Source organism: Staurois parvus, unplaced genomic scaffold, assembly GCF_062004578.1.
Source record: "Staurois parvus isolate SC_StPar_1 unplaced genomic scaffold, SC_StPar_1.0 ptg000719l, whole genome shotgun sequence".
In the NCBI taxonomy this organism is placed as follows: Eukaryota; Metazoa; Chordata; class Amphibia; order Anura; family Ranidae; genus Staurois; species Staurois parvus.
Genome location: NW_028318515.1, coordinates 10,553,771 through 10,579,428, shown reverse-complemented (window position 1 = coordinate 10,579,428; position 25,658 = coordinate 10,553,771). Strand labels below are relative to the sequence as shown.

Sequence of the window (25,658 nt, the reverse complement as noted above, 5' to 3'; positions counted from 1 at the left end):
AGGGAGCGGATGAGGGAAGAGGGGGGTGACCGGAGGAGTTGAGAGGGGATAAGGTCCAGGGGGCAGGTAGTGAGGCGGGCTTCTGAGAGGACCTTGACGATTTCCTCAGTAGTGACAGGGCTGAGGGAGTGCAGTGCAGGGGGGGTTATGGTGGGCGGGGCCTTGGGAGAGGTGGAGGGCAGTGTGGTTGTGAGGGCAGAGGAGGGGGGAGAAGAAGGGGTGACGGGGGTAGGGGAGGCTAGGTGGGGAGGTAGATTGCGAGTTGACAATGTCCTTACGGATAGTGTCAATCTTGTTACGGAAATGGGTGGCAATCTCGTGGGCGGTGAGTGAGGTACTGAGTGGAGGGGGGGGGAGAGAGCAGGGAGTTGAAGGTGGAGAAGAGTCGGCGAGGGCAGGAGGAGAGGGTGTTGATTAGGTTAACAAAGTAGGCCTGCTTGGCGGCGTGGAGGGAGGAGGTGTAAGTGAGGAAGGCAGATTTGTAGAGGGAGAATGCGTGAGGGGACCTGGTTTTGCGCCACAGTCTCTCCAGTGCGCGACTGCGACGTTTAGTGCTGTCATTCTGCCATGGTTGAAGCGGCCTGGGTTTGATGATGCGTGTGGTTAGGGGTGCCAGAGAGTCTAGGGCAGCTGACAGTGAGTCGTTGTACAAGGTGGTGGCTATGTCAGGACATGACAGTGGGAGGATGCTGGCGTGTAGGCGGTCGGCGGCTGAGTGGAGGGGGGCCAGGTTCAGGTTGTGGAGATTGCGGCTGGTGATGGTTTGGCGTTTTGGGGGGGGGAGTTGGGGGAAGGGGAGATGGAGAACGTGATGAGGTGGTGGTCAGAAAGAGGGAAGGGGGTGTTAGAGAACTGGTTGAGGGTACAGAGGTGGGAGAAGACAAGGTCCAGGGTGTTCCCTCCGATGTGGGTGGAGGATTGCGTGTGCTGTGTGAGCGCGAAGGAGGAGGTTAGGTGGAGGAATTGGGAAGTGGCCGGGTTGTTGTCGTTGATGGGGATGTTGAAGTCCCCGAGGATGATGGTCGGTAGCTCAGAGGAGAGGAAGAAGGGGAGCCAAGCGGCGAAGTTGTCCAGGAAGTGGGGTATGGACCCAGGAGGTCTGTAGATCAATGCGATCCTTAGGGGGGTGGGTGAGAAGAGTCGGATGCAGTGCGCCTCAAAGGAGGGGAAGGATAGAGAGGGTGGGTTAGGGAGGACCTGGAAGGTGCTCAGCGGTGAAAGGAGCAGGCCGGCACCACCACCTCTGCGATCGCTCAGTCTTGGCGAATGGGTCCAGACGAGACCTCCATGGGTGAGTGCCGCAGGGGAAGTGGAGTCGGTGGCCTGTACCCAGGTTTCGGTGACTGCTAGGAGGTTTAGGGAGCGGGAGATGAAGAGGTCGTGGATGGCGGTAAGTTTGTTGCAAACTGAACGAGCATTCAGGAGTGCAACCGAGAGAGGGGGGATAGGTATGGGGAGGAGGGGTACATGTATGAGGTTGAGGGGGTCGCGTCGGCTGGCATGAGCAGGGGGGGGCTCTAGGGGGGGGGGGGGTGAGGGGCCAGGGTTCGGGGAGATGTCCCCAGCTGATATGAGAAGGAGGAGGGTGAGGAAGGTGGCATGGGAACGGGAGGTGTAGGAGCGTGTGGGTCTGGAAGTGGTGGCAAGTGGGTCAGCGGGGAAGTGGAGTAGCAGGAGGAGGTGGTGGGTGCCGTAATGGGGAGAAGCGAGGGGGCGATATAGAGCTGCTTAGTGGAGGTGGGCGGGTAGAGGGAGGCGGTTTTAAAGATGGAGGAGTGGAGGAGGAGCGCGGGTGGCATGTTGGGGTGAGCGGGGTACTGGAAAGGTCAGGGGGGTGAAGGGGAGCTGGTCAGAGATGGCAAAGCAAAGTGTTCGAAACGCCGTGGGAGGTGAGGGGGTGCAGGTCCGGGATGGTGAAGCAGAGCATCTGAAGCGCTGTGGAGGAGACTATTGAGTTCTTCTGTGAGGGGAGAGGGAGTGGAGGGCAGCAAGGATAGCAGCTGGTTGGTAGTAGTCTGCGGGTGAAGTAGGTTGGTGTCCGTGGGTGCGGCGGCACGTCATCAGTGGGTGCGGTGGATCGGTGAGCGGAGGGGTCGTAGGGCGCGACGTCTGGGGTGCAGTAGGCGCGGCATCTGGTGATGCTGGAGGCTCGGAGAAGTTGAGGCCAGGTGTTGAGGGCTTGGCGTTGGGAGGCGCTGAGGGTGCTGAAGGGCCCGACGTCGGGAGGAGTGGAAGGGTCGACGTCAGGAGGTGGTATGGATCGACGTCTGGAAGTGGAGTAGGCTAGGCGTTGGCAGCTGTAGTAGGCTCAGCGTCCGTGAACGAAGTGAGCCGGCGCAGGCGGATGTTGAGGGCCAGGCGCTGAGGACTCGGCGTCGGGAGGCGCTGATGGTGCTGAAGGGCCCGGCATCAGGTGGTGTATGAAGGGACCGGCGTTAGGCGGTGTAGAGGGGCCGTTGGCAGGAGGTGGTGAGGACCGACGTCTGGAGGTGGAGTGGGTTAGTCGCAGCCTGGCTCAGCGTCCGTGGGTGAGGTGAGCAGCGCAGGTGGATGTTGTGGGCCAGCGACTGGGGGTGCTGGGGGCCCTGCGTCGGTGGGAGCGGTAAGGCCGCGTGGTAGGCTTGGCTCCGCCGAATTGGATAGGGTTTGGGCAGTTCAGTGGTAGGTGCCCCAAAGGGGAGGTTTACCCTCTCGGTGCAGGTAGCGGAGGTGCGGCGGCGTCCTAGAAAGGTCCCTGGTTTGGGGCTGGCTGGTGCAGGGCAGCCCGCAGGGTGCTGGGAGGCCCAAAGCAGTTCCCAGGCAGGGTCGCCGGGTGCGGGCCGCTGGGTGTTGGATGCTGGGTGCCCCGAGGTGGCGGCTGGGTGCCAGCAGCGGTCTGGGGTGGTCCCTGAGCTAGCAGGGAGGGATCCAGGGAGACCGTGCCGGTTCCTGGTGGTCCAGGGTAGTCAACGAGAACCCAGGGCTGATGGGGAGGGCCCTGGGCAGGCAGGCAGGTCGGTGGGACCCGGTGGGCGGAGCGGAGACGGTCCGGGCGGATGTCCGGCGATGCGGTCCGGTCGCGCAAAAATTGAGGCCGCGGCTTCAGGTGCGCGGGTAGGCCGCGATTCCCGGAGATCCGGGAAAAGGTCCAGAAGCCTTCCCTGGTGGTCGGACTGGGCCGGGAGTGTCTTAGGGGCCCCGCTGCGGCCCGGATGGCAACGGATTGGGGCTAGGAGCGCAGGAGCTCCTAATGCATGACTGCTCCCGCTGCCATCTTGGATATCGGACCGTATGACGTTTTTGAGGTCAGGGTGTAATAACAAGGGGGAAAGGCTCACCTTAAATATAGAGAATCCCAGCCCCGGTGATGCAGGTATTTATTGGATAGGCAGGACCAGCTTTTCTGGAACTGGTTCTCCAAAAAGGCTTCAACTAAAAGACATGTATCACTCATCAGAACCAGTGGTCAATCCCCTCAGACGCTCCATTCGTACCATAGGTGACATGGTGGCAATAGCAAACCCCACCTTTGAAGACACTATGACCGCAGAAACTGGTTTCTCTCATACCAACCTGTGGCTTGAGTGGATGAGGTTCAGTGTCAGACAACATAACAGAAGTAATTGTTATGTCTGTGGTAGTGCTAGGCCACACTTAGGTACCGTCCCTCTCCCAATCCCACGGGATAATGAGCAATGCTTCCTCAGCCTGTTCACAAACAAATCCACCAACCACTCCACATGTGAGAAATGGAAGAAGGAATATCCGATAGTTACTAAAATCTCAAAGCCTGGAGAGGGTATTACTATCTATCCAGGGAATTACACCTGTTACTCTAATTATAAAGGTAAAGGGAGGTTCCTGGGTAATTTTACAGAAGATTATTGTTCCACCTACAGCAGCATTCCGGGGGTTAAGGTGCAGAATCAGACCCAATCTCTCGGTGACATATACTGGATCTGTGGGGACCAAAAGATTAGAACCAGATTGGAAGGGACTTGGACTGGTGAGTGTGCTCTTGCAAATGCCATTATGCCTCTCCACATCCTAGTAGAAAATACCCATGACCCAATGCCTGGCCGTAGGAAGCGAAAAGCCCCTTCTGGTAGGTTTGACCCTCATGTGTATATAGATGCCATTGGAGTCCCAAGGGGGGTGCCTAATGAATTTATTGCCAGAAACTAAGTAAAAGCAGGCTTCGAATCCCTGATTCCCATGATAACTGTTAATAAAAATGTAGATTGGATAAATTACATATACTACAACCAACAGAGATTTGTGAATTACACCAGGGATGCCCTCCAAGGAATCGTTGACCAGTTAGCCCCTACGTCCTACATGACATTCCAGAATAGGATGGCTCTGGACATGATTTTAGCGGAGAAAGGAGGTGTCTGTAAAATGATAGAAGGAACCGGAACATGTTGTACATATATTCCTGACAATACTGGCCCAAATGGTACGGTTACTCTGGCTATAAAGAAATGAGAAGACCTGTGAGTTGAGTTGAAGAAGAATTCACAGACCTGTGGGATCAACACTTCAGTTGGATGAGTGGGTGGCAAAAGATACTTGCCCAAATAGGGGTAACTGTACTAATAATTCTGACTCTTCTGGCCCTGGTTGTATGCTCTGTTATACCATGTGTGAAGAAATTGATAAGCAAGGCTGTAGACAACAGTACACCTACCTTCCTGAACCAGGAGGAAGAGAATCTCCACATGATAGATAAAGAAAACCCTTATACCCCATTGTGGTCCCTCCCCGCCAACAGTAATCTCACAATTTTGTAGGGATAGCATCTGACTTCCTTATGTACAAAGTCTGTGGCAAGGGGGGTGATGAAATAGTCATCACCTGTCTAACGTACAGCATAAAAGAGTTCTAAGGTACATAAGGACAGATGAGCTAGGTCTTATAGGGACAGAGTAAAATAATCATTTTAAGGGGGGACTGTGATGGATATGGTAAAATGCCTATTTGGTTTCCTGTTGAATATATACATTTTTTATACATATATACTTTTATATTTCTAAATGCTTTGTATGTAAATATATGTTCCGTGCTTGTGTTGTGTTACTAAAAAATAGCTGCTCAGCAACCCCTCCCATCGAGTGAAAAGCTTAACAACAAAGGCAATATTTCTTTCCGGACAACACCTAGAAGAAGATCACGCCTATATTCTGAAGGAAGATTGCTTTCGCGTGAACATGACCAATCAAAGACTAATATATAGCTCAATAATGCTAATGCTGCGCTCAAATGACCCTTGCATTATCTTGTGTATATAAACTCACTTCCTCATTCCCATAAAGCAGAAGTTTCACAACACTGAACGAGTGTGTCAGTGTGATTTCTTCAGATGCGCGCATCACACATGAATAATTAGGACAGGAGCAGATAATCTTCGGACACTTAGTCTGAACCAAAACATTATCACTTTGTTACGCTATATATCAGCGTCTCATATATCACCTGTCACTTTATATTGTTACTCATGTCAATTACACTAGTGTCATTTTTGATCTTTAGCGCTGCAATTTTGTTATAGAGCACACATTGTAATCACATTGCCTTACGTGTTTGAAACATATTAAAAAATGGAATAAAACTTTATAGAAATAAAAGTCAGGTTGTTTCTGTTCTAAACTGAAGCAACGGTCAGTAGATGTCATCACACCTCCAGGGCTCAACGGATTTAACATACAAAAGCACACCTTATAAGACATGTGCAAAAGCCACCTATCCCAAGCAATGCCAGACCAAGCACTAAACCATAAAATTCTGTGTATGTGCACAAAAAATAGTGAAATTCAGGATTTGAGGAATTACATTCTCCATTTTATCTACACAGAATAGTACAGGCGAGGGTCAGAGCTGTAATCTAGTGGAAACAGTAGTATTCATATCGATAGAAAGTTCAGTGCTGACATCTCCAGTTCAGTTTGCCATAGTCTACAAAACTGACAGAGTGGCACTAGCTGGTTGCAAATGCCAGAAACAGTAGATTGATTATTTTCATGAATGAACAGATCCACAGTGGAAAAGGTCAATTTAATTATGAAATCTTCTTTCTTAGGGAAAAGGGCAGATAAATTCCCCAAAGGAGTGAACATCTAGTGTCGGGCTATTCATGATATAAAGCCCAATCTGCATGATCAAGAGTAGGGATTCTAGGTATTGCCTTCTATTTTGTACCTACTGGAGTATGTGGAAGTTGCGCAGAACTAATAAGTGTAACTAGCCAGAAACTAGTATGCAGTTCTTCAATCAATAGCTAAAGAATTAACTTCACAAATTTTGGCATTAAAATTCTTCAGCAGCTTCTGCTAAGATGTCAGATTCCCCTTGCCTTCTGCAAATTTAACTAGACTAGAGTAATTCAAGTTGTAACCCGTGAAAATAGTCAGGAGGAGGAGAGGCAGAAGGGCATTTATGGCTTTTGCTAATTCCAGAAGTGGCAACAGCATTTGAAATTTGGACATAGTGGCAGAGAATTCTGCTTTAGCCAAGCAGGCTGCATGCTTCATGTCTATTAGGGAGCACGAATCATGGAATGGAGGGGTAAGATTTTGCTCCAGAACAGCTGTCAACCTGAGTAGAACTTGACATTTCCTCAGGGCTTGCAGCAGAATTCCCACTATCTGACCTATGAGCTCCTGCTCCCAAAAAACCTGTAATTTGCAACTGCTAACAGAGGAGATTCCCCTGCAAGGTACTCATGAAAAGAAGTTCCAGTGGCTGTGTCTCTGAGGTATCAGGCAATAGCTGAGACAACGAACTGTCACATTGCATAGTCAGCTTAGTACTATTGTGTTTCCATTAGTATAATGGGATATAAAAAAGTGTGAATTACAGAGCCAAGAAACCAAAAACACTTGTACAGTATCTCACAGACATGAGTACACTCCTCTTCTTTTTGTAAATATTTTATTATATCTTTTCATGTGACAACACTGAATAAATGACACTTTGCTACAATGTAAAGTAGTGAGTGTACAGCTTGTATAACAGTGTGAATGTGCTGTCCCCTCAAAATAACTCAACACACAACCATTAACGTCTAAAATGCTGGCAACAAAAGTGAGTACACCCCTAAGTGAAAATGTCCAAATTGGACCCAAAGGGGTTTATTTACTAAAGCTGGAGAGTCCAAAATCAGACTCCCTTCTGCATAGAAACCAATCAGCTTCTAACCTCAGCTTGTTCAATGAAGCTTTGGCAATGAAACCTGGAAGCTGATTGGTTTCTATGCAGAAGGGAGTCTGATTTTGGACTCTCCAGCTTTAGTAAATAAACCCCAAAGTGTCAATATTTTGTGTGGCCACCATTATTTTCCAGCACTGCCTTAACATTCTACTGAAAATATGCCATCACAGATTAGATTTGTCACTCAGTTCCATAGTCATCATAAGCAAATGGAATATACTATACGTAAACACTGGCCAATCTTGCACCAAGACCCTTACTTCAAATCACTTTTACCACAACAACCCAAGTTTTCATACAGGAAAGCTCCCAACTTAAAAGGTAAAATAGCACTCAGCAAACTTAAAACTAAGAGAAAGAACACAGTTCCTCTCACCCTTTCCCCTAATGTTGGTATGTATCAGTGCAAAAAACCCTTATGTAAGACATGCCAGTTTATTCATCATGGACAAAAGGAGTTCACTGTTAAAGAGATATCATATCAGATTAAGGAATTTTAAACATGCTCTTCTGAATACGTGGTCTATTGTCTAATTTGTCCTTGTGGTCTGAACTATGTGGGTAGAACCACACATACCCTTCGTAAACGTTTTGGTGAGCACCGTCGCCTCATAGAGGATGGAAAAGATCAGCATAGCGTACCCAGACATTTCCTTGAATGCCACGAAAAATCCACTGACGGTCTTAATGTGTGGATCATTGAAGGAATGCCACGGGACCTCCCTCTGGCAGAGCGTTTTTTGCGTCTCTGTCAGAGGGAAACTTTTTGGATCTACACCTTGGATGTGTTATCCCCTGGTGGTCTAAATGAAGAGCTTGAAATACGCTCCATTTTATAGAGACATTCGCTTCCCTCCAAATGGTGGTTATAAATATCAACACAACATCCTTATACAGCTGTTTGTACTTTTTCCAACTAATTTAGGTATATCCCTTTCCTATCCCTCTCTCACTTAACTACGATCCCTTTTATTACATCACAAAGGGATAATGAGATACATAAAATTCACATACTATTATAGCAAGCCCATTTATTATAATGCGTTTTTATTAAAATGCATTTTTCTAACTTTGTTTTTATTTTGTTTTTATATTTATTTCTATTAATTTTTTATTTATGGTACAATAATCTACCTTTTTCACTACCTCATTGATTTATTCATTATTATTAATATTTATTTTCACCTCCATTGTTCCATTCTATTTATTTATTTTTAGATGTAATTGTCATTTTCCATTTCCCTTCTATCGAATATGACATTTTTTAGATATATGTTATTATATGTATACATACACACTCGTATACTTTTTAACCCTAAAGCATTAGAGCTATTCTCTCGTGTGTTTTTATTTCTGTTTTATACTTGTATTAATTCTTGCACGATGCAGGGACACATGTAGGTCCTTAGGACCCTGGAATTACTTGCCTCACTCCCATTCCCTTCACACTATAAAAATGTCAGGGTTCTACTGAGGCTCAGGTCTGAAGAAGGAGCCTATTGAGCATGCTCCAAAATGCATTACTGCCCCCTTCACCTGCTACATCTGACTCTGCTCTCCAAGCTTCATTTTTGATGCACAGGCACATCTTGGTCTCTACTTCCTGATCCTATAGGCATAGTTTGCTGCTGGACAGCTGGATGTCCCACCTGGATCTAATTACCACACAATGAGCCTTTTTAACCGTTTATCTTGTAAGTGCAAATTTTCCATTGTTTACTGAATAAATTGTCAATACTGCACTTAGAGGCGCCTTCCTCTCTTTTTCTTGTTACTGCATTAGAGCCTTGCTTCCACTCTAAGAAGAGCTGCCTAAGTGTTACTGCTCCCATCCATCCATCCCTGATATCCATCTGGCACCTTTATCTTACAGCTACAAAGGTTGGACTCCAACAAGCGCACCCTATACAATATACATTTTCTGTTCTGAGTGGAACCCGTCCTGGTAAACTGCTGTATGGTCTTGGCCACCATGCTGCAGCTCAGTTTCAGGGTCTTGGCAATCTTCTTATAGCCTGGGCCATCTTTATGTAGAGCAACAATTCTTTTTTTTCTTTTGCCATGAGGTGCCGTGTTGAACTTCCAGTGACCAGTATGAGAGTGAGAACGATACAACAAATTTAACACATCTGCTCCCCATTCACACCTGAGACCTTGTAACGTTAACAAGACACATGACACAGAGGAGGGAAAATGGCTAATTAGGCCCAATTTGGACATTTTCATTTAGGGGTGTACTCACTTTTGCTGCCAGCGATTTAGACATTAATGGCTGTGTGTTGAGTTATTTTGAGAGGACAGCAAATTTTCACTATTATACAAGCTGTATACTCACTACTTTACATTGTAGCAAAATGTCATTTCTTCAGTGTTGTCACCTTAAAAGGTATAATAAAGTTTACAAAAATGTGAGGGGTGTACGCACTTCTGTGAGATACTGTAGATCAAGGAACTAGTATATATAAAGTGCAAGAAAACTGTCTATCTTAGTCTAAGTCACTGTTCCTGTGCACAGTCCAAGCTTTGGCCATCACAGTAGGCATACCCCAGAAGGGGTCTTCAGGGTCTGGGTGCCATGGGAATGGACCATGATTTTGGACAGCATCCTTGAAATAACTTGCTCTTTGCATCACATGCCAAGATGAGAATCGAAAGCAAGAGACAGTCTCTGAAGCAAACATTACAGGACAGATCTGGTACAACAAGGTATGGGTACGGTTCTTAAGGTATACACTGAGGATAACCAAACCACAAACTGCTAGTGAGCCATAAAAGAATAAACAATCAGATCTTGATAGAAGTGTCAGTCAAAAAAGCAGAGAAAAACTAGTAAAAAATAATTCTCCAACAGGAAAAGGAGAACAAAACGAAAGGAAACTAGCAAAAAACTGAAGCCTCACAGAATGGACAGCTATATGGATACACTAGGGGGAGTTTGCAGATGGTCTAAGAATCAAAATCCTGTATCCTGTATGCATAGGATATACAGTTGTTTTAATTTAAGAACCCCTACTCTCATATCAATACTTACAGGTATTTCCAGGCTCCACAGTTCTCCACCCATTTTGCAGTTCATCTGTAATGCAATTTTTGTAGCAATCGAAGCAATAGTTTGAGGTTTGCTTAATGTTCTTGCTATAACACACTGACTGGGAACTGGGCGATCGATACAAAGAAACTTCTTAACAGCATCATATCGGTCTTTGCGATTACTGGACAGAAGGCAAACAACCTGTAAGTATACATGTGTAAACAGATAAAAAAAATATAAATGACTGTTTGAAATCAAGGATGGAAAAATTAATAAATGACCTAGAAATCAACGACTACCACTAGAGCATATTTGCAAGCCACCAGCATGGGGTAAATAAACTTTAAAGTAGAACTGCAGGCAGATAGAAAATTAAAACAAAATGTGCATGTGTATTTAAATGCAATTAATGCAAGTGATTTTTAATCTCCTTCTGCACTCAGACTGGGGAAGGAGGCAACATACACCAAGCTCTGCTGTATGCTGACCTGACAGAAGAGAACAAATAGTTGGCCTCATTGGCATGATGCTGCCCTTCATTATGTAGTTCTTGATCAAATTGAGCAGCAGAAGTTGAAGATTTGGCTGTGATGTCTAGCAGGGGTGCCTGAAAAACAAGCCTGACCTCAAGGAATTAAAAATCCTTAGGTAAAGAAATCAAACAAGTTAAGGGGTCTGCAAACACATGTAAATTCTTATGGTAAAGTATGGTAGCCCATAAAACAATATACCTTATTTGTAAAACTCATCCATTTCAGTGAAGCCTGTTCCCATCACTGGGAAGGAAGTACCAATGTATTTAACCACTTCCTTTCCAAGGATGTCCTTGAGTTTCAGTGGTTATAACGGGATGTTGCCTGCATCTACAGGTATCATCACAGTATGGTTGTTAACGGCCAGGAAAGCGGCCGGATCAGAACGATCTGTGTCTGATTGGCAGCACTGGTGGCCAAGAGAGATCCAGAGCCTAATAGACCCCAGATCTCTCCAGAAAGAAGGAACAAATAAACAAGGAATCAATGCATACAAATTTCTCAATGCCTAATGACAGAGAGCACTGAACAACATTCATAATAAAGTCCAGTGACATAAAATAAACACAAATGCAGTCCATATAGCACTAGGGCAAGCTCTTGTAGTTGTAGCAGGCTCTGGGTAAAGATATAAAAAAGAGAAAAAAAAGTGCCTTTAAGTGCAGTATGTGGAACATTTATTGAGGAACACAGTAAGAAACACTTACATGATGAAGGAGAAAAGGAGGGCTTTGGCATATGTTATAAAGATAGAGGACATGCATGCGTCCTCGATGTGAAAGCCGTAGTCAGCGCTGGGGGAGAGAATCTGGATGATCACAAGGAGCCGGCGGGAATGTGTGAGTATCGGAAGATAGCGTCCAGAGTACACCCTGGAGCGCGACATCGGCGTGATGAAGTCCAGCATGAAAGACCTGTCATAGCCCCTGCTGTCACAAGGGATGTTGTTCATCCCTTGTGATAGCAATAAAGTTAATAAAATTAGAGATAGTGTAAAAACAGGATATTTTGTTGCTCACTGTAAAATCCCTTTCTCTGATTTAATTGATGGACACAGCCTCTTCTTCTTTATCCATGATCAAACAGGGTTTTATAGCCACACCAAAAGAAGTAGGACACTACTTCTAGGACACTAGGCAGAAAAAAAACTCGGCACCTCCTATGGTCAGTCCTCTAGGCATAAAACCTTCTCTCTGCTATAGGCCTCCAGTCATTCTGCCTAGCGTTCAGGAATATGGACTTGATCTTATACTGGGACATGTGGCCCCACAGCTTTTTTCTTATCTTTTTTCCTGGGATTTGTTCTTTCCTTTGAAAATCTTTTAATAAAAGCTGTGCTGGACGATCTAGGTCCAGTTGTCACCCCAGTTTGACCAGGAGTGCCTGCAGAATGCTAGCTCCGCGCTGCATCGAAGCCCCATCGTTGACGGGGACATCTCGTCGGGACACATGACCTGGAGCTTATAGTCTGTGTCACAGTGTTACCCCTGGATGAATGCCTCATGACAGATCCTTCTTGCCAACAAAGAGGGGGGCTATCGACCAGGGTAACGCTGTAATACGGACTGCGGTGCCTGGTCATATGTGTTCCTGCGAGACATTTAACTAGCTCGCCACCCTGGTCCAGCATGGGTCTTTGTCGCAGCCCAGGGCTTAGCTAAAGGTCTGTGCGTTTTAGTTGGCCAGACTGAGGAGTGACCATTTATATTATCCAGCCCATCGCCCAGCCTGGCTGTGGAATGAAGGTCTCTGCAGGAGAAAAAATCCCAAGAAAAAAGAAAAAGGGGAACAAAAAGCTATGGAACCACAGGTCCCAGCAGGGAACCAGGTCTATACTCCTGAAACACTAGGCAGAAATAACTAGCTTGCCTATTTCAGAGAGAAGGTTTATACCATCTAGGACTGCCCATCACCGTCAAAACTAGGTACCTGCTCCCCCTAACAAAAAATTATATGCCAAATATGGAAGAGGATAAGGGGAGGAGGAGTTAAAGTGGAAGTTCCCCTTTTGGGTGAAATTCTGCTTTAAGAAATCTCTGGAACTGCTATAATCACTTAAAGAGAATGCAGTTTATTTATTTTTTAATCCTTAAGTATGCTCCTGTTTAAGTTGGTGCCGTGATTGTTGTCCAAGCTTTCCTGTTTTAGGGTGACTACTTTCTCATGCAGTGTTCTATGGAGCCACCCTTGCAGGGATTATATCTGTTTCTCCCAACAATGTGTTCCAGAGAAACACACATTCCTGTAAAATTGGATGGCAAGGATGCCCCTGCACTTTCCTCCCAAGTAAGACTGCCTCGTCCACACTTTTCCAGAAACTAAGGGTAGCAGCACTGAGAGAGCAGAGATGGCAGCGTTGAAAACTGCAAGTGCTGGGTAAACATTTCCACAAATAGTTGATTGAGGAATGCTTATTTTACCGTAATCAAAATGCTAAATGAAAAAACAGAAAATAGGATTTTTATACTCACCAAACAATCCTTTTGTTGGGATCCACTGAAGGACACAAAAACTCTTGCCAATAACAAAAGGAAGTGGATACTGGCAAATGAAAAACTTTAGCCAGCTAATAATTCCTACCACTAGAAGATTATGACGCAATTCAGGCGATTGGACAATGGTAAATCTTTTGAGGACACATCCCCTAGGCACCTCCCCTGTAATTTAACCCCGTGCCATAATCAGTTATGTAGAGAGCAATGAAGAGAAACTAAGGTATGGAAAGTAGGGTGGCCTGTGTCCTTCCAGTGTTGTATTTAATCTCCCAGCTTCCTTTGCAAGTACCATTGGTATATCCTTTTTTTGTGTTTACTGTTGCTGCATGTCACTAACTTTCCACCGCCAATATCGAGCGCTCTTAGTGTGAACCACTCCTATCTCAGCTGTAGTGCGGGATGATCTGCATGGCCACTCCGCCTACTTGCATTGCCCATATTAACTTTCACTAAGATGGCCACCAGATTGGCCTGACGAAGGAGCGCACATGCTCCGAACGCGTGTCATTTTGGAAACCTGGTTCGTGCTGTGACTCCATCTGATTGAGCTTCCCTGCGCCTCTCTGCTACTCCCCGAGCCCCGGACACCACCAGAGCGGCAAGGGTACACCAAGAGTGCCGCATAAGACTATCAACTCCACCGGACCACCATACACCATGACATGCTTTTAATCTTCACTCTTGTGAGTGCATTTTACCATTAACCACTTGAGCTCCAGAGGATTTACCCCCCTTAATGACCAGGCCTGCACTAATTCAACTGATAATTGCACGGTCATGCAATGCTGCACCCAAACAAAATTTACGTCCTTTTTTTCCCCACAAATTGAGCTTTCTTTTGGTGGTATTTGATCGCCTGTGCGGTTTTTATTTTTTGCGCTATAAAAAAATTTTGAGCAAAAAAAACCAATATTTTGGACTTTTTGCTATAAAACATGTCCAGTAAAAAAAAATGCAAAAATCAAATTTAGTCACAAATTTCTGCCATAATGCATTCTGCGACATGTCTTTGCTAAAAAAAAAAAAACAATACGTGTAAATTAATTGGTTTACGTGAAAGTTATAGCGTTTACAAATGGCGGGAAAGGTACTGGGATTTTTAGGTTTTTTTTTATACTAATAATGGCGGCAATCAGTGAATTATGGCGGCGATCAGTGACTTATGGCAGCAACCAGCGACTTATGGCGGGACTGCGGCGGACATTCTGACATTGGGGGGTACTGACATCCCCAAAAACACTAATACAGTGATCAGTGCAAAAAGAAAAACACTGACACTGTACTAATGGCACTGGGGAGGAAGAAGTTAACTTTATTTCCCAGGGAAGGGTTATCTGAGCGAGGGGGAGTGTTTTACTAGGGGGCGGGGGTGTGTGCTGCACAGGACACCGCTGATCGAGAGAGAGAGAAACTCTTCTGTCTCGATCAGCTCGTCCTCGAGCTGACAAGGAAGTGACAGACAGCACAGCTACTGCAGCTGTGCTCTCTGTCACTGTTTACCGCCGATCGCCGGAAAACAGCCGCTAAGGACCGGCTGTGACCCGGCTACTGACATCCGCGGCGATGATCGGCGGGACAGATAGGGCGGCGGCGCACCTCGTGCGCGCCCCATATTTGTTTACAGAACACACGTTTTAAAACGTGGTTTTGCCTGCCAGTGCCGCCCTGCCGCCGTATTTCTACAGTGGCAGGGCGGCAAGTGGTTAAATTTGCCTGCTTTTCAAACAATCTACACATGCGGCACTGTTGTCTCTCTTTTCTATCACAGAGTAATCTCTGGCACTAATGTGCCTGTGCTCACACCAGGCAAAGAAGGATTTCTAGGTAAGGGAACATCAACTAGAAGTCTGAACACTAGATTCTTGTTGGTCAATTCAGTGCGTTTATAATCAATGTTTTACTCTCGTGCTCTATATATTTGAGCAGAGGAAGCAGAATTTGCACCGGAGGGAAGGCTTAAATTAACCTGAACTGAGACCAGGAAATTATCAAGACATCAAAGGCTAGGGCAAGGGGATTTATGCTCCTGGATACAAACAGGAAATTTGTTGTTGAATCTGGATGCTAGGATGTCTACATCAAATTTCACCCACTTCATCACATTTAACCACATCCCCGCCGCTCTACAGCAGATATACTGCTACAGGGCGGCAGGGGTGCACAAAATCACGTATATATATATATATATATATATATATATATATATATATATATACAGTGGGGATCGAAAGTTTGGGCACCCCAGCTAAAAATTTGTATTAATGTGCATAAAGAAGCCAAGGAAAGATGGAAAAATCTCCAAAAGGCATCAAATTACAGATTAGACATTCTTATAATATGTCAACAAAAGTTAGATTTTATTTCCATCATTTACACTTTCAAAATAACAGAAAACAAAAAAATGGTGTCTGCAAAAGTTTGGGCACCCTGCAGAATTTATAGCATGCACTGCCCCCTTTGCAAAGCTGAGACCTGCCAGTGTCATGGACTGTTCTCAATCATCGTCTGGGAAGACCAGGTGATGTCAATCTCAAAGGTTTTAAATGCCCAGACTCCTCTGACCTTGCCCCAACAATCAGCACCATGGGTTCTTCTAAGCAGTTGTCTAGAAAACTGAAACTGAAAATAGTTGACACTCACAAAGCTGGAGAAGGCTATAAGAAGATAGCAAAGCGTTTTCATATGTCAATATCCTCTGTTCGGAATGTAATTAAGAAATGGCAGTCATCAGGAACAGTGGAAGTTAAAGCAAGATCTGGAAGACCAAGAAAAATATCAGACAGAACAGCTCGCAGGATTGTGAGAAAAACAATTCAAAACCCACGTTTGACTGCAAGATCCCTCCAGAAAGATCTGGCAGACACTGGAGTTGTGGTACACTATTCCACTATAAAGAGATACTTGTACAAATATAGTCTTCATGGAAGAGTCATCAGAAGAAAACCTCTTCTATGTCCTCACCACAAAAAGCATCGTTTGAACTTTGCAAATGAACATATAGACAAGCCTGATGCATTTTGGAAACAAGTTCTGTGGACCGATGAGGTTAAAATTGAACTTTTTGGCCGGAATGAGCAAAGGTACGTTTGGAGAAGAAGGGGCACAGAATTGAATGAAAAGAACCTCTGTCCAACTGTTAAGCATGGGGTTGGATCAATCATGCTTTGGGGTTGTGTTGCAGCCAGTGGCACAGGGATGTTGTGGACCTTTTGAAATTATGTCTCAAAAACATGATTTATCAAGGCATAATCCGACATAACAGCAAGTCAGCATAGCCGGGCGTTAAGGGTTAATTTGTCTTGGTTGGAAAGTCAAATGACCATCTAGCTAGAGAAATGTAAACGATGGGTGAAGGGATTTCTTTTTTCCTCCTAGAGACAATATACTATTTGAAGTTCTACAGGTGGTCAAACACCATTATTCAGACTTCAATAGCAGGTAAACATATACAAGGTCTGGACATGACAATAGAGGAACCAAACTGATTGTCCGAGAGCTTACCCAAACCTTGCAGAGTGTGATAAACCAACAGACCTCTCAAACTATCACAATATGCTATTGTCCACCAAGGGTGAAAGTATTAATAGTTGTTTACTGTGACTCCAATACAAGAGCCAGGCAAACAGAGAGTTTTTCCCTACACATAGAAAATGTTGGTTCTAAAACAAAGAAGTTAAATTCAGGACATTTAAGACTAAAAATTGAATGTATCTAACCACAAAGATATTACTACAAAAGCATAGTATCTAGAGATGTTATAAAGAATAGGTTTCACACACCACCAAATATTCAGCAATGGGAATTATATATCACTAACTTGAGTATTGAGATGATGAAAAGTAAGATATATTGTAAGTTAGCCTCAGCTGTATGTCTCATCAGGAAATAGATGCTTTCACACAAGCTTGTATTTCAGGGAGGAATAACTGAATATACACATATATTCCATGGTTCTTATTTAGAACACTATAGGTATGATCACTTATATATCTGGAAAAAGACGTATATTTAATCCCTGAAATTACCTTAAAATTCCACCCGAGGTATGAGTCATCTCAAATACTCAAATTGTTCTATGATACATGACTGCCATCTGGCGGGCAGGTGAGAAATAGCTTATGTACACACATTTCTCAACTAGCCAATCAAGAAGCCTGGTGGGAAGGTATCTTAGAACAATGGATTAGTTGGTATAAAAGCCCTTGTACCTTTAAGAAAAAAAAACTCATCAAAAGAAAAACCTCTTTAAAAGAAAACCCTGACTGAAGAAAGACCTCATGAGAAGAATCTGAAGACATCTGAAGAGACCTCTCTATAACCCCTCTTCCATCCTTTCAAACTTCCAAACTTTACTAAATTGCTAAACCTCTGTACTCCTAACTTCCTACATTCTCCCATACTAAATATCTATCACTTGCCCTATGATATCATTTTAAAAGGCGCTCCATTGCCAGCTGATCCACGGGAGAGTTTCATAGTCTGAATTCCGGGTGTGGTGAGACTGTTAATTTAATTTTGCATTGCCTACTTTCTCTGTTGTGTAGAGTCATAGAATTACCTTAGTGTATTACAACTATATTGGGTAGTTATATATATGTAGAGAGATCCTGTTTTACTGTTAAAATTGTTTGGTGTCATATTATAATTTTTTCATATTTCATAATTTATTAAATATTAATAATTAGAGTATATTTTATCAGAGAACATCTTCTTTCAATCCTATGGCCACGGTTTGTAAGAATATAACCTTTGAGATACTCGAAATTATTAATTATTAATAAATTAAATTAATAATCAGATCATCTAGAAATTGTTATATTGATGTAATTAGTTGGAAACATTATTATTGTGTATTACATTGATAGGGTATATCTTTGATTGTGTGCATCAATATTCATTTATCACCAGTCTTTTGTGTTTTGTGTTAATATATATATAATTTTTGTACATAAATAAATTTTTATATTTATCTATTATAAGGCAAATTTTGTGTGTATGGTACGAAATCATACTGGCTAAAAGAATTCAAGGTATAATAATAAGTGGTGATCCAATTATCAAGGTGTCCAAATTATTGGTTTACTAAATATTTGCCGTATTTTAACGGCTGGAGGCACTGTAATATTTCATCTAAGGGAAAGGGACACGCCCTTTAGAAGTAGAAGAAATCCTTACATAAACCACCACAGGGAACATCTCACGAGTAGAAGGAAAAATGGATTCAATAAAATTTCAGCAAATTTTGGATGGTAACTTGATGCCATCTGTGAAAAAGCTGAAGTTAAAGAGATGATGGCTTCTACAAATGGATAATGATCCTAAACACACCTCGAAATCCACGGGGGATTACATCAAGAGGCGTAAACTGAAGGTTTTGCCATGGCCTTCACAATCTCCTGACCTCAACATAATTGAAAATCTATGGATAGACATTAAAAGAGCAGTGCGTGACAGACAGCCCAGAAATCTCCAAGAACTGGAAGACTTTTGTAAGGAAGAATGGGCAAAGATACCTCAAACAAGAATTGAAAGACTCTTGGCTGGCTACAAAAAGCATTTACAAGCTGTGATACTTGCCAAAGGGGGCAGTACAAGATATTAACTAGAGATGAGCGAATCGAACTTGGCGAAGTGGAATTCGTTTCGAGTATCAGGAAAAATTCGATTCGCATCGAATCCGAATTTTAGCAAACTTCGGGTGCATGAATCGAATTTTCCCCGATCAGCCGGCAAAAGTGTCACTGCAGAGAGCTCCGCTATTTCTGACAGTTCATTTACAGCGGTTGAAACATTGTATCTATTTGTTTCCATTTAGGATACAGATGTTTTTATTCGGAAATAAATAGATACAATGTTTCAACCGCTGTAAATGTGAAGGAACTGTCAGAGAACTGTCAGAAATAGCGGAGCTCTCTGCAGATACACTTTTTGCTGTACTGGAATTCTTCTTCTTTTCATTCTTCTTCTTTTCATTCTTCTTCTTCTTCTTTTCATTCTTCTTCTTCTTTTCATTCTTCTTTTCATTCTTCTTCTTCTTCTTTTCATTCTTCTTCTTTTCATTCTTCTTCTTCTTCTTCTTTTCATTCTTCTTCTTCTTCTTCTTTTCATTCTTCTTCTTCTCATTCTTCTTCTTTTCATTCTTCTTCTTCTTCTTTTCATTCTTCTTCTTCTTTTCATTCTTCTTCTTTTCATTCTACTTCTTCTTCGTCGTGCCCCGTGACTGCCCAAATGAGTGAAGTGTGCGGTGATTCTAAGATCGACGGCACTCATCTGCATGTCATACTGACTGACAGTATTATTTCTCTTCCCCAGCAGACTCCAAGGGCATTTAAATTAAAGGTACAGTGTTCTGCACTAATATAAAGGCTCTCTGAAGCCTAGAAACCCTATTAATAAGTTAAATTTGCGGCGAATAAATTTGCATCGAATCGAATTTCTCCCGCAAATTCGGCGAATCAGCCGAATCGAATTTTTTAATAATTCGCTCATCTCTAATATTAACTCTGCAGGGTGCCCAAACTTTTGCAGACGCCATTTTTTTGTTTTCTGTTATTTTGAAAGTGTAAATGATGGAAATAAAATCTAACTTTTGTTGACATATTATAAGAATGTCTAATCTGTAATTTGATGCCTTTTGGAGATTTTTCCATCTTTCCTTGGCTTCTTTATGCACATTAATACAAATTTTTAGCTGGGGTGCCCAAACTTTCAATCCCCACTGTATATATACACACACACACACACATGATTTTGTATTTCCGCATAGGGGGCGTGTGCGAGCCCTACCCGAGCCGCCATTCGTGGCTGTCAATCACCAGGTCAATCGCCTGAACGCACAGGCGATCAAATACCACCGAAAGAAAGGTCAATTAGTGGGGAAAAAATAGGACATAAATTTCATTTGGGTGCAGCGTTGCATGACCGCGCAACTGTTAAAGTAGCATAGCACCATAACGCAAAAAAATGGCCTGATCAGGAAGGGGGTAAATACTCTGGAGGGCAAGTGGTTAAAATATACAGTATAGGTTAAGTGCTCAGTCCTCTTAATCAAGGTGGTGGTGGCTGAGGAAGCTCGCTTTCCTATTTTGCACTTCTGGAAAGTGGACTGTAGAGTTTGTTGGACAGCGAGCATCCATCCACAAGATTATCTGACTTATTTCCTTCAAGGCTACACGGCTCCGGGTACCCCATAGTCATGGCATTGTCTAGCTCAGTGTTTCTCAACCTTTTCTCAGTCAAGGCACCCTTTAAAATTATGGACAGTCCCGAGGCACCCCTTAAAATTATGGACAGTCTTGAGGCACCCCATGCTAAAATGTGAAAAACAATTCTAATAGTTTTATATAATGAAGCAACATCCACACACATAGGACACCCAGCATTAGAGGTGATTTACTCTTCCAAAGCAAATACACTGTTGCACACTAGTACTGAGTAGTATTCCAGCGTTTCTCTTCTCCCTCAGTTTTTCTCCATAACTCATCTAATGTGCCAAGGCACCCCTGAAGAATCCTCAAGGCACCCCAGGGTACCTGGGCACCCTGTTTGAGAAAGGCTGGTTTAGCTCCTGATTGGGTGTCCTTGCAGAGGGGGGTTGCAGAGCCATCCAAACCGCTCTGAGTTCCAGGATGCTAATAGACAGCTTGATTTTCACAAATTACCATTTTTCCTGGACTGTGGCTCCACCCCAGCCTGACAGACTGGCATCGGTCCACTGAAAGGGAAGAAAAAACTTCTCAACTGTTAGAGCTGGGCTTGAAATCCAAAAAAATAGGGAGTTCCATGTGTGGCTAGAAAGGAGCATGGGAAGGTAGTGAGAAAAAGCATGCATGCTACAGGTTGACATGATTCTGTGTTGGAGAGCTCTTGAATGAAATTGGGCAAATGGTGCAGTCTCAAAGGAGGATATCATGACTCCTAGAACTCTCATTGAGAATCTCATTGTGGGATGTGTCTTTGACCTCAATTCTCTAGCATGAGCTCTGAGAGAGTTTTCTTATCTGGAAAAAAAACCTTTGCTTGGGATGTGTTTAAGACCAGACCCAAGTATTCGAGAAGAGGAGGCTGGAAAGCAGTTTTTTTTTTAAATTGATAACCTAACCAAAAACCTGCAACATCTGAATGCCTTGTGGACATTTGTTGACAGCTGGGAGATGAGTCCATCAGGAAAAAGGATGCTTAGAAAGCATATGACCTGGATGCCTTAAGTTCTGAGAAGGGCAAGAAGAGGTGCTAGTACCTTTGTGAATACTCTGGATAGGCCAAAGGGCAGTGTAACAAACTGGAAGTGATTGTCTGCTGTTGCAAAGCACAGAAAGCACTGATAAGGTGCATAAATAGATAGGCATCTTGAATGTCATGTATCCCCCCTTTTCTTAGAGCGGTAATTACCAACTCTGCAGATTCCATGCAAAACTTTAGAATTTTAAGATATTTGTTGAGGATTTTAACCTGTCTTGTGTATTTATTGGCACAACTACTGCCTGGGGAGAGATATAGCTTAAGGCAGTGTTTCTATACCTTTTTTCAGTCAAGGCACCCTTTAAAATTATAGACAGTCTTGAGGCACCCCATTATAAATGTGAAAACTTTTATATAACGCAGCAACATCCACACATGTAGGACACCCAAAATTAGAGATGATTTATTCTTTCAAAGCAAATACACTTTTGGTACTGACTAGAATTCCAGTATTTCTCTTCTACCTCAGTTTTTCTTTGTCACTGAGCTAATGTGACCCCAGCACTGATGGAGAAGGGCAGGGGAGGGTCAAACTAGGATGCTGTGCAAGCAGCTGACATCCTCCTTATCAACTGATGATGTCCTTGGTTGCCAGGATGCCGGCGGCTAAAAGGTCGTAATGGTGCACAATGAAAGCCTGTGGCTTTGTGTAACTTAAAGGCAGGCTTGTTCAACCCGCTGGCTTGTATACAAGTTTTGGCCAATTTTTAGACATTTTGCCAAGCACCCCTGAATAAGCCTCAAGGCACCCTGGTTGAGAGAGGCTGGCTTAAGGCATTCTGCAAATCTGATTGTTCTTGAGCAGTTTGTGGTTGATTTGAGAAAAAAAAGTAGAAAGAGGGTTGAGTTTTTAACTGCATCGCTTTATAACCATCAACTGAACCCACAGGTCAGGGATTTTTAAAAACCAGAGATAGAAGCAAACAGTAACAGATTTCACTGCACACTTAGAAGTGAAAGTTCCCTTACCTGGGAAGAGGGTTTTTCTGGGCTTTTGTGGCCCATGTCTTCCGCTGAAAGGAAGGACTAGCCTTAGGTTTTGAAGTGAAAGCCTGGGTAGAGTGATAAGGTGTTCTGTGTTTTGGGGAGGTATAGGCTTCTGAGGGAGTTTTGGAATCTTCCGTTGTGAAAGTAAAACCTTCCCTCAATTGACAATTTTCAAGAATGCATCAAATGTATCTCCAAATAGGCATTTTCTCTGAAAAGTAATACGTGTGAAGAGCTTTGTAGAGGCAGAATCAGTTGTTTGAGCTTTTAGTCACAAAAATTCTGTGCATGTGAATGGAGATTACTGCTATTTTCAGGACAGACCCTAGGGAATCCACACAAAAGAACAGCATTGTTAAGGCATGTTCCTGGAAAACAGGGTCATCTTGGTTATTCACTACCCTAGTTCAGTTTGCTGGAGCATGACATACTAAAATTGCACCAAGATCTAGTAGTAACTGTGCGAGAAAAGAGCCATAAGGAGTATCACAAAAAATCTTTAAAAAAAGAAACAAGGAGATGTTTAAGACTGAGATGGCAATATCAACCACAGGGAAAGCCAATTTTCTAGTCAACTAATTTTCCATTGGATAGAGTTGGGCAAAAGATTTTGGGAGGAGCAAAAACCCTTTCTAGAGTGATCCATTCAGAATAGCCTACACAATCTATCTATTAATTAACAAGGAATGTTTTGAGGGATTTTCCAGGTCTCCTTGTACCAAAAGGGGGATGGCGAGACAGGAGAATCAAGCTGCACAATGCCAAGACTTGTGGAGGGCAGTAATAATCCTTTCCACATCTAAAAATATGTTGCGTTAGGCTCCCTCTTCAATACAGCAGTACTCTGGGGTATAAAATTGTGACATAATTGTATCATAGGCTGAAGCGTGATATGATGGGCTGAAGCAATGTCGTACCTCAAAGATCATGCGAGTCAGGTTCAAAACAGGATCACACAGACCAGCATCTTAACTACAGTGTTCTATGCATGTGCGTGGCCAAAAGCACGATGCAATAAACAAGCCGAGATGCTTCCAACAGGCCATCACAGCAGAACAACAAAGTTTCCTCTATTTGCTATACATGCTTTATTAGTGAGGGATATACTGGCACAGTGGAAAGATCTCGTTTAAGGGCTTTTGACCACTATGCCCTAGTATGCTAAAGAAAAGCTCTTCACTTTTTAAATTCACTTTTAGAATATTGTGAAGGACAGAGGGTTTTCAAAATTTTACTTTTCAATTAACTTTTTTCTTATTCAAAACACTTTTTTTCATCACAGTAGACAAAAACTCCACAACATTATAAGGTTTTCTTTTGGCGACAGGTTCTCTTTCATGAGACATCTTTTAGATCTCTGATGTCTCACCTGCCCTCTAGTGAAAATAATGGGAGTAGTGATAGCGCAAGTCGGTTATGGCATATATTAGTGGCAGCAAGAGGGTTATGACCCAAGACAGCAGGCTGATTCTCCAAGATCAGAGTGCTTTACACCATATCACAGGTAATTAAGATCATTGTAAGCTGGAACTGAAGACCAGAGTGCAATACCTAGATGGGGACTTATGGGATCTGAGCCAGGATACCTACTGACAGCAGAGTCCCATGAAATAGCAGAACAAAGTAAAAGCAATCATAATTCTAAAAATGAAATAAACGCTCCTGAGATGGGAAAATATGTTCTCATACAGATGAGAAGGCAGACTGCATCTGTGAGTAACTACTTGGGGTGCCCCAGTTATGGACACCCATGGTGTGTACAGGAACTAGACCCAAAAAAAAAAAAAAAAAAAAAAGGCTTTTCAAACTAAAGAGGGAGGAGAAAAGAAGGTAACTCCAATTCTAATAATTAGGAGGTAGACGGATTTCAACCCTGAAAAAGCCAGATCTTAAAGGTGGTAAACCATTCAGGGAGGTGATGTCCACTAAGGCTCCCACAAAATGCTTTTTTCCTAGGGGGTTGAGTGTCCCACAATGGGCAAACCAGGAAAAGGTATCAGAACTATCACGTATCAGGTATGCTGGAGTGAGAGTGAAAGCCTGCAATCCTATTTATGCAAAGGGTAGCCAGAAGTGGACTGACATGACCTGCTAGGTAAAGGAGTCCTTCTGGAGAGGAAGGGGGATAACTCTGAGGGCAACAAGATACAATTGTTGCCCTAATACAATAAAGGGGAAGGCAAATCTCTCTGAGATTGAGGCGTCAAAGATGCAACACAGGAAAGGAGATAGAGCTAACTCAGCCAACTCTGGGTTGAGGAGAGGGTGGGGGAAGGTCTATTAATCTGTGTGGTGGCACAAGCTGGTATAGAGTGAGTAGCTAAAGAGATTCCCAAGGGAAAGAAATTGGCTTGTGCTTACGAAAGGACACCCTCTGTATCTTAATGTCTGAAGAGAAAACTGCCCAAGAAAGTGCATAGATTGGAAACCATCCTTGGAAAAGCGGGAGAGCACCTTACAGCTGAAGACTTATCAAACTGAAAGCTTATCAAGGTTTCGTAATTCTCAACTTGAGAACTGAGAATCAGGCTTGGTTGTACTTACTCCAGAAGAAGATGGAAGATACAGCAGACCATTTTCTGGACTACTTCTGCAGAGGCAAGTGTATGCTTTGGTCTCCTGTTGTTAATGGCATCAAGGGTAGGACCAGAAAGACCAGAAGAATGTTGCGCTCCTTGGATACAGCAACTGCATCTCAAGAAGAGTTTTCTTTGCATCTGTACGGACATCAGAAACATACATATAAGACACTAGTTTAGATGATTCTAATAAGCTAACACAACTTAAGCATAAGGCTCCAGACATCTGCTCCATGCACTGTATTAGGAAGCGGTCTACACTAGTAGTTGAGACATCCTTTTTAACTAATTTTGCAATGGTTTGACATATTAGGGTCACAACCACTAGCTGCAGGTCTGTGAAATCCTTAAAGGAAAGCATACACTATACTGCTTAGTAGCTTCCGTGTAAAAGTCAATGGAAGATCCAGTTGCTAAAGACCACTGTTTAACAAATTCCCACACAAAGGGAAACCGTTTCAATACTTTCACTGGTTGATTCCGGGACACTTTAGGGTGCTTCCAGTCTGCATAGAAAAATACCTCAAATAACAACTGTAGTGGAATAGTCTTTGCAGCTGTAGAGGCTCTAAAAGACCTAAGGATTGTCAAGGTAGGCTGATTC

General features: G+C 43.4%; 2 protein-coding genes across 2 annotated transcripts in view; one reads left to right on the top strand and one right to left on the bottom strand.

Annotated features, from left to right (window-relative positions):
- The window catches only part of PIWIL1 (piwi like RNA-mediated gene silencing 1), a 474,823-nt gene that overhangs the window by 183,233 nt on the left and 265,932 nt on the right, over positions 1-25,658 (bottom strand). Inside the window, exon 14 of the mRNA XM_089653649.1 lies at positions 10,220-10,420. Within this exon, the coding sequence (XP_089509775.1) occupies positions 10,220-10,420 (201 nt within the window). The remainder of the gene's footprint in view (positions 1-10,219; positions 10,421-25,658) is intronic.
- LOC149445559 (uncharacterized) lies at positions 3,271-4,164 on the top strand. Its single transcript, XM_089653643.1, has one exon. The coding sequence runs from the start codon at positions 3,271-3,273 to the stop codon at positions 4,162-4,164; it is 894 nt and encodes a 297-aa protein (XP_089509769.1).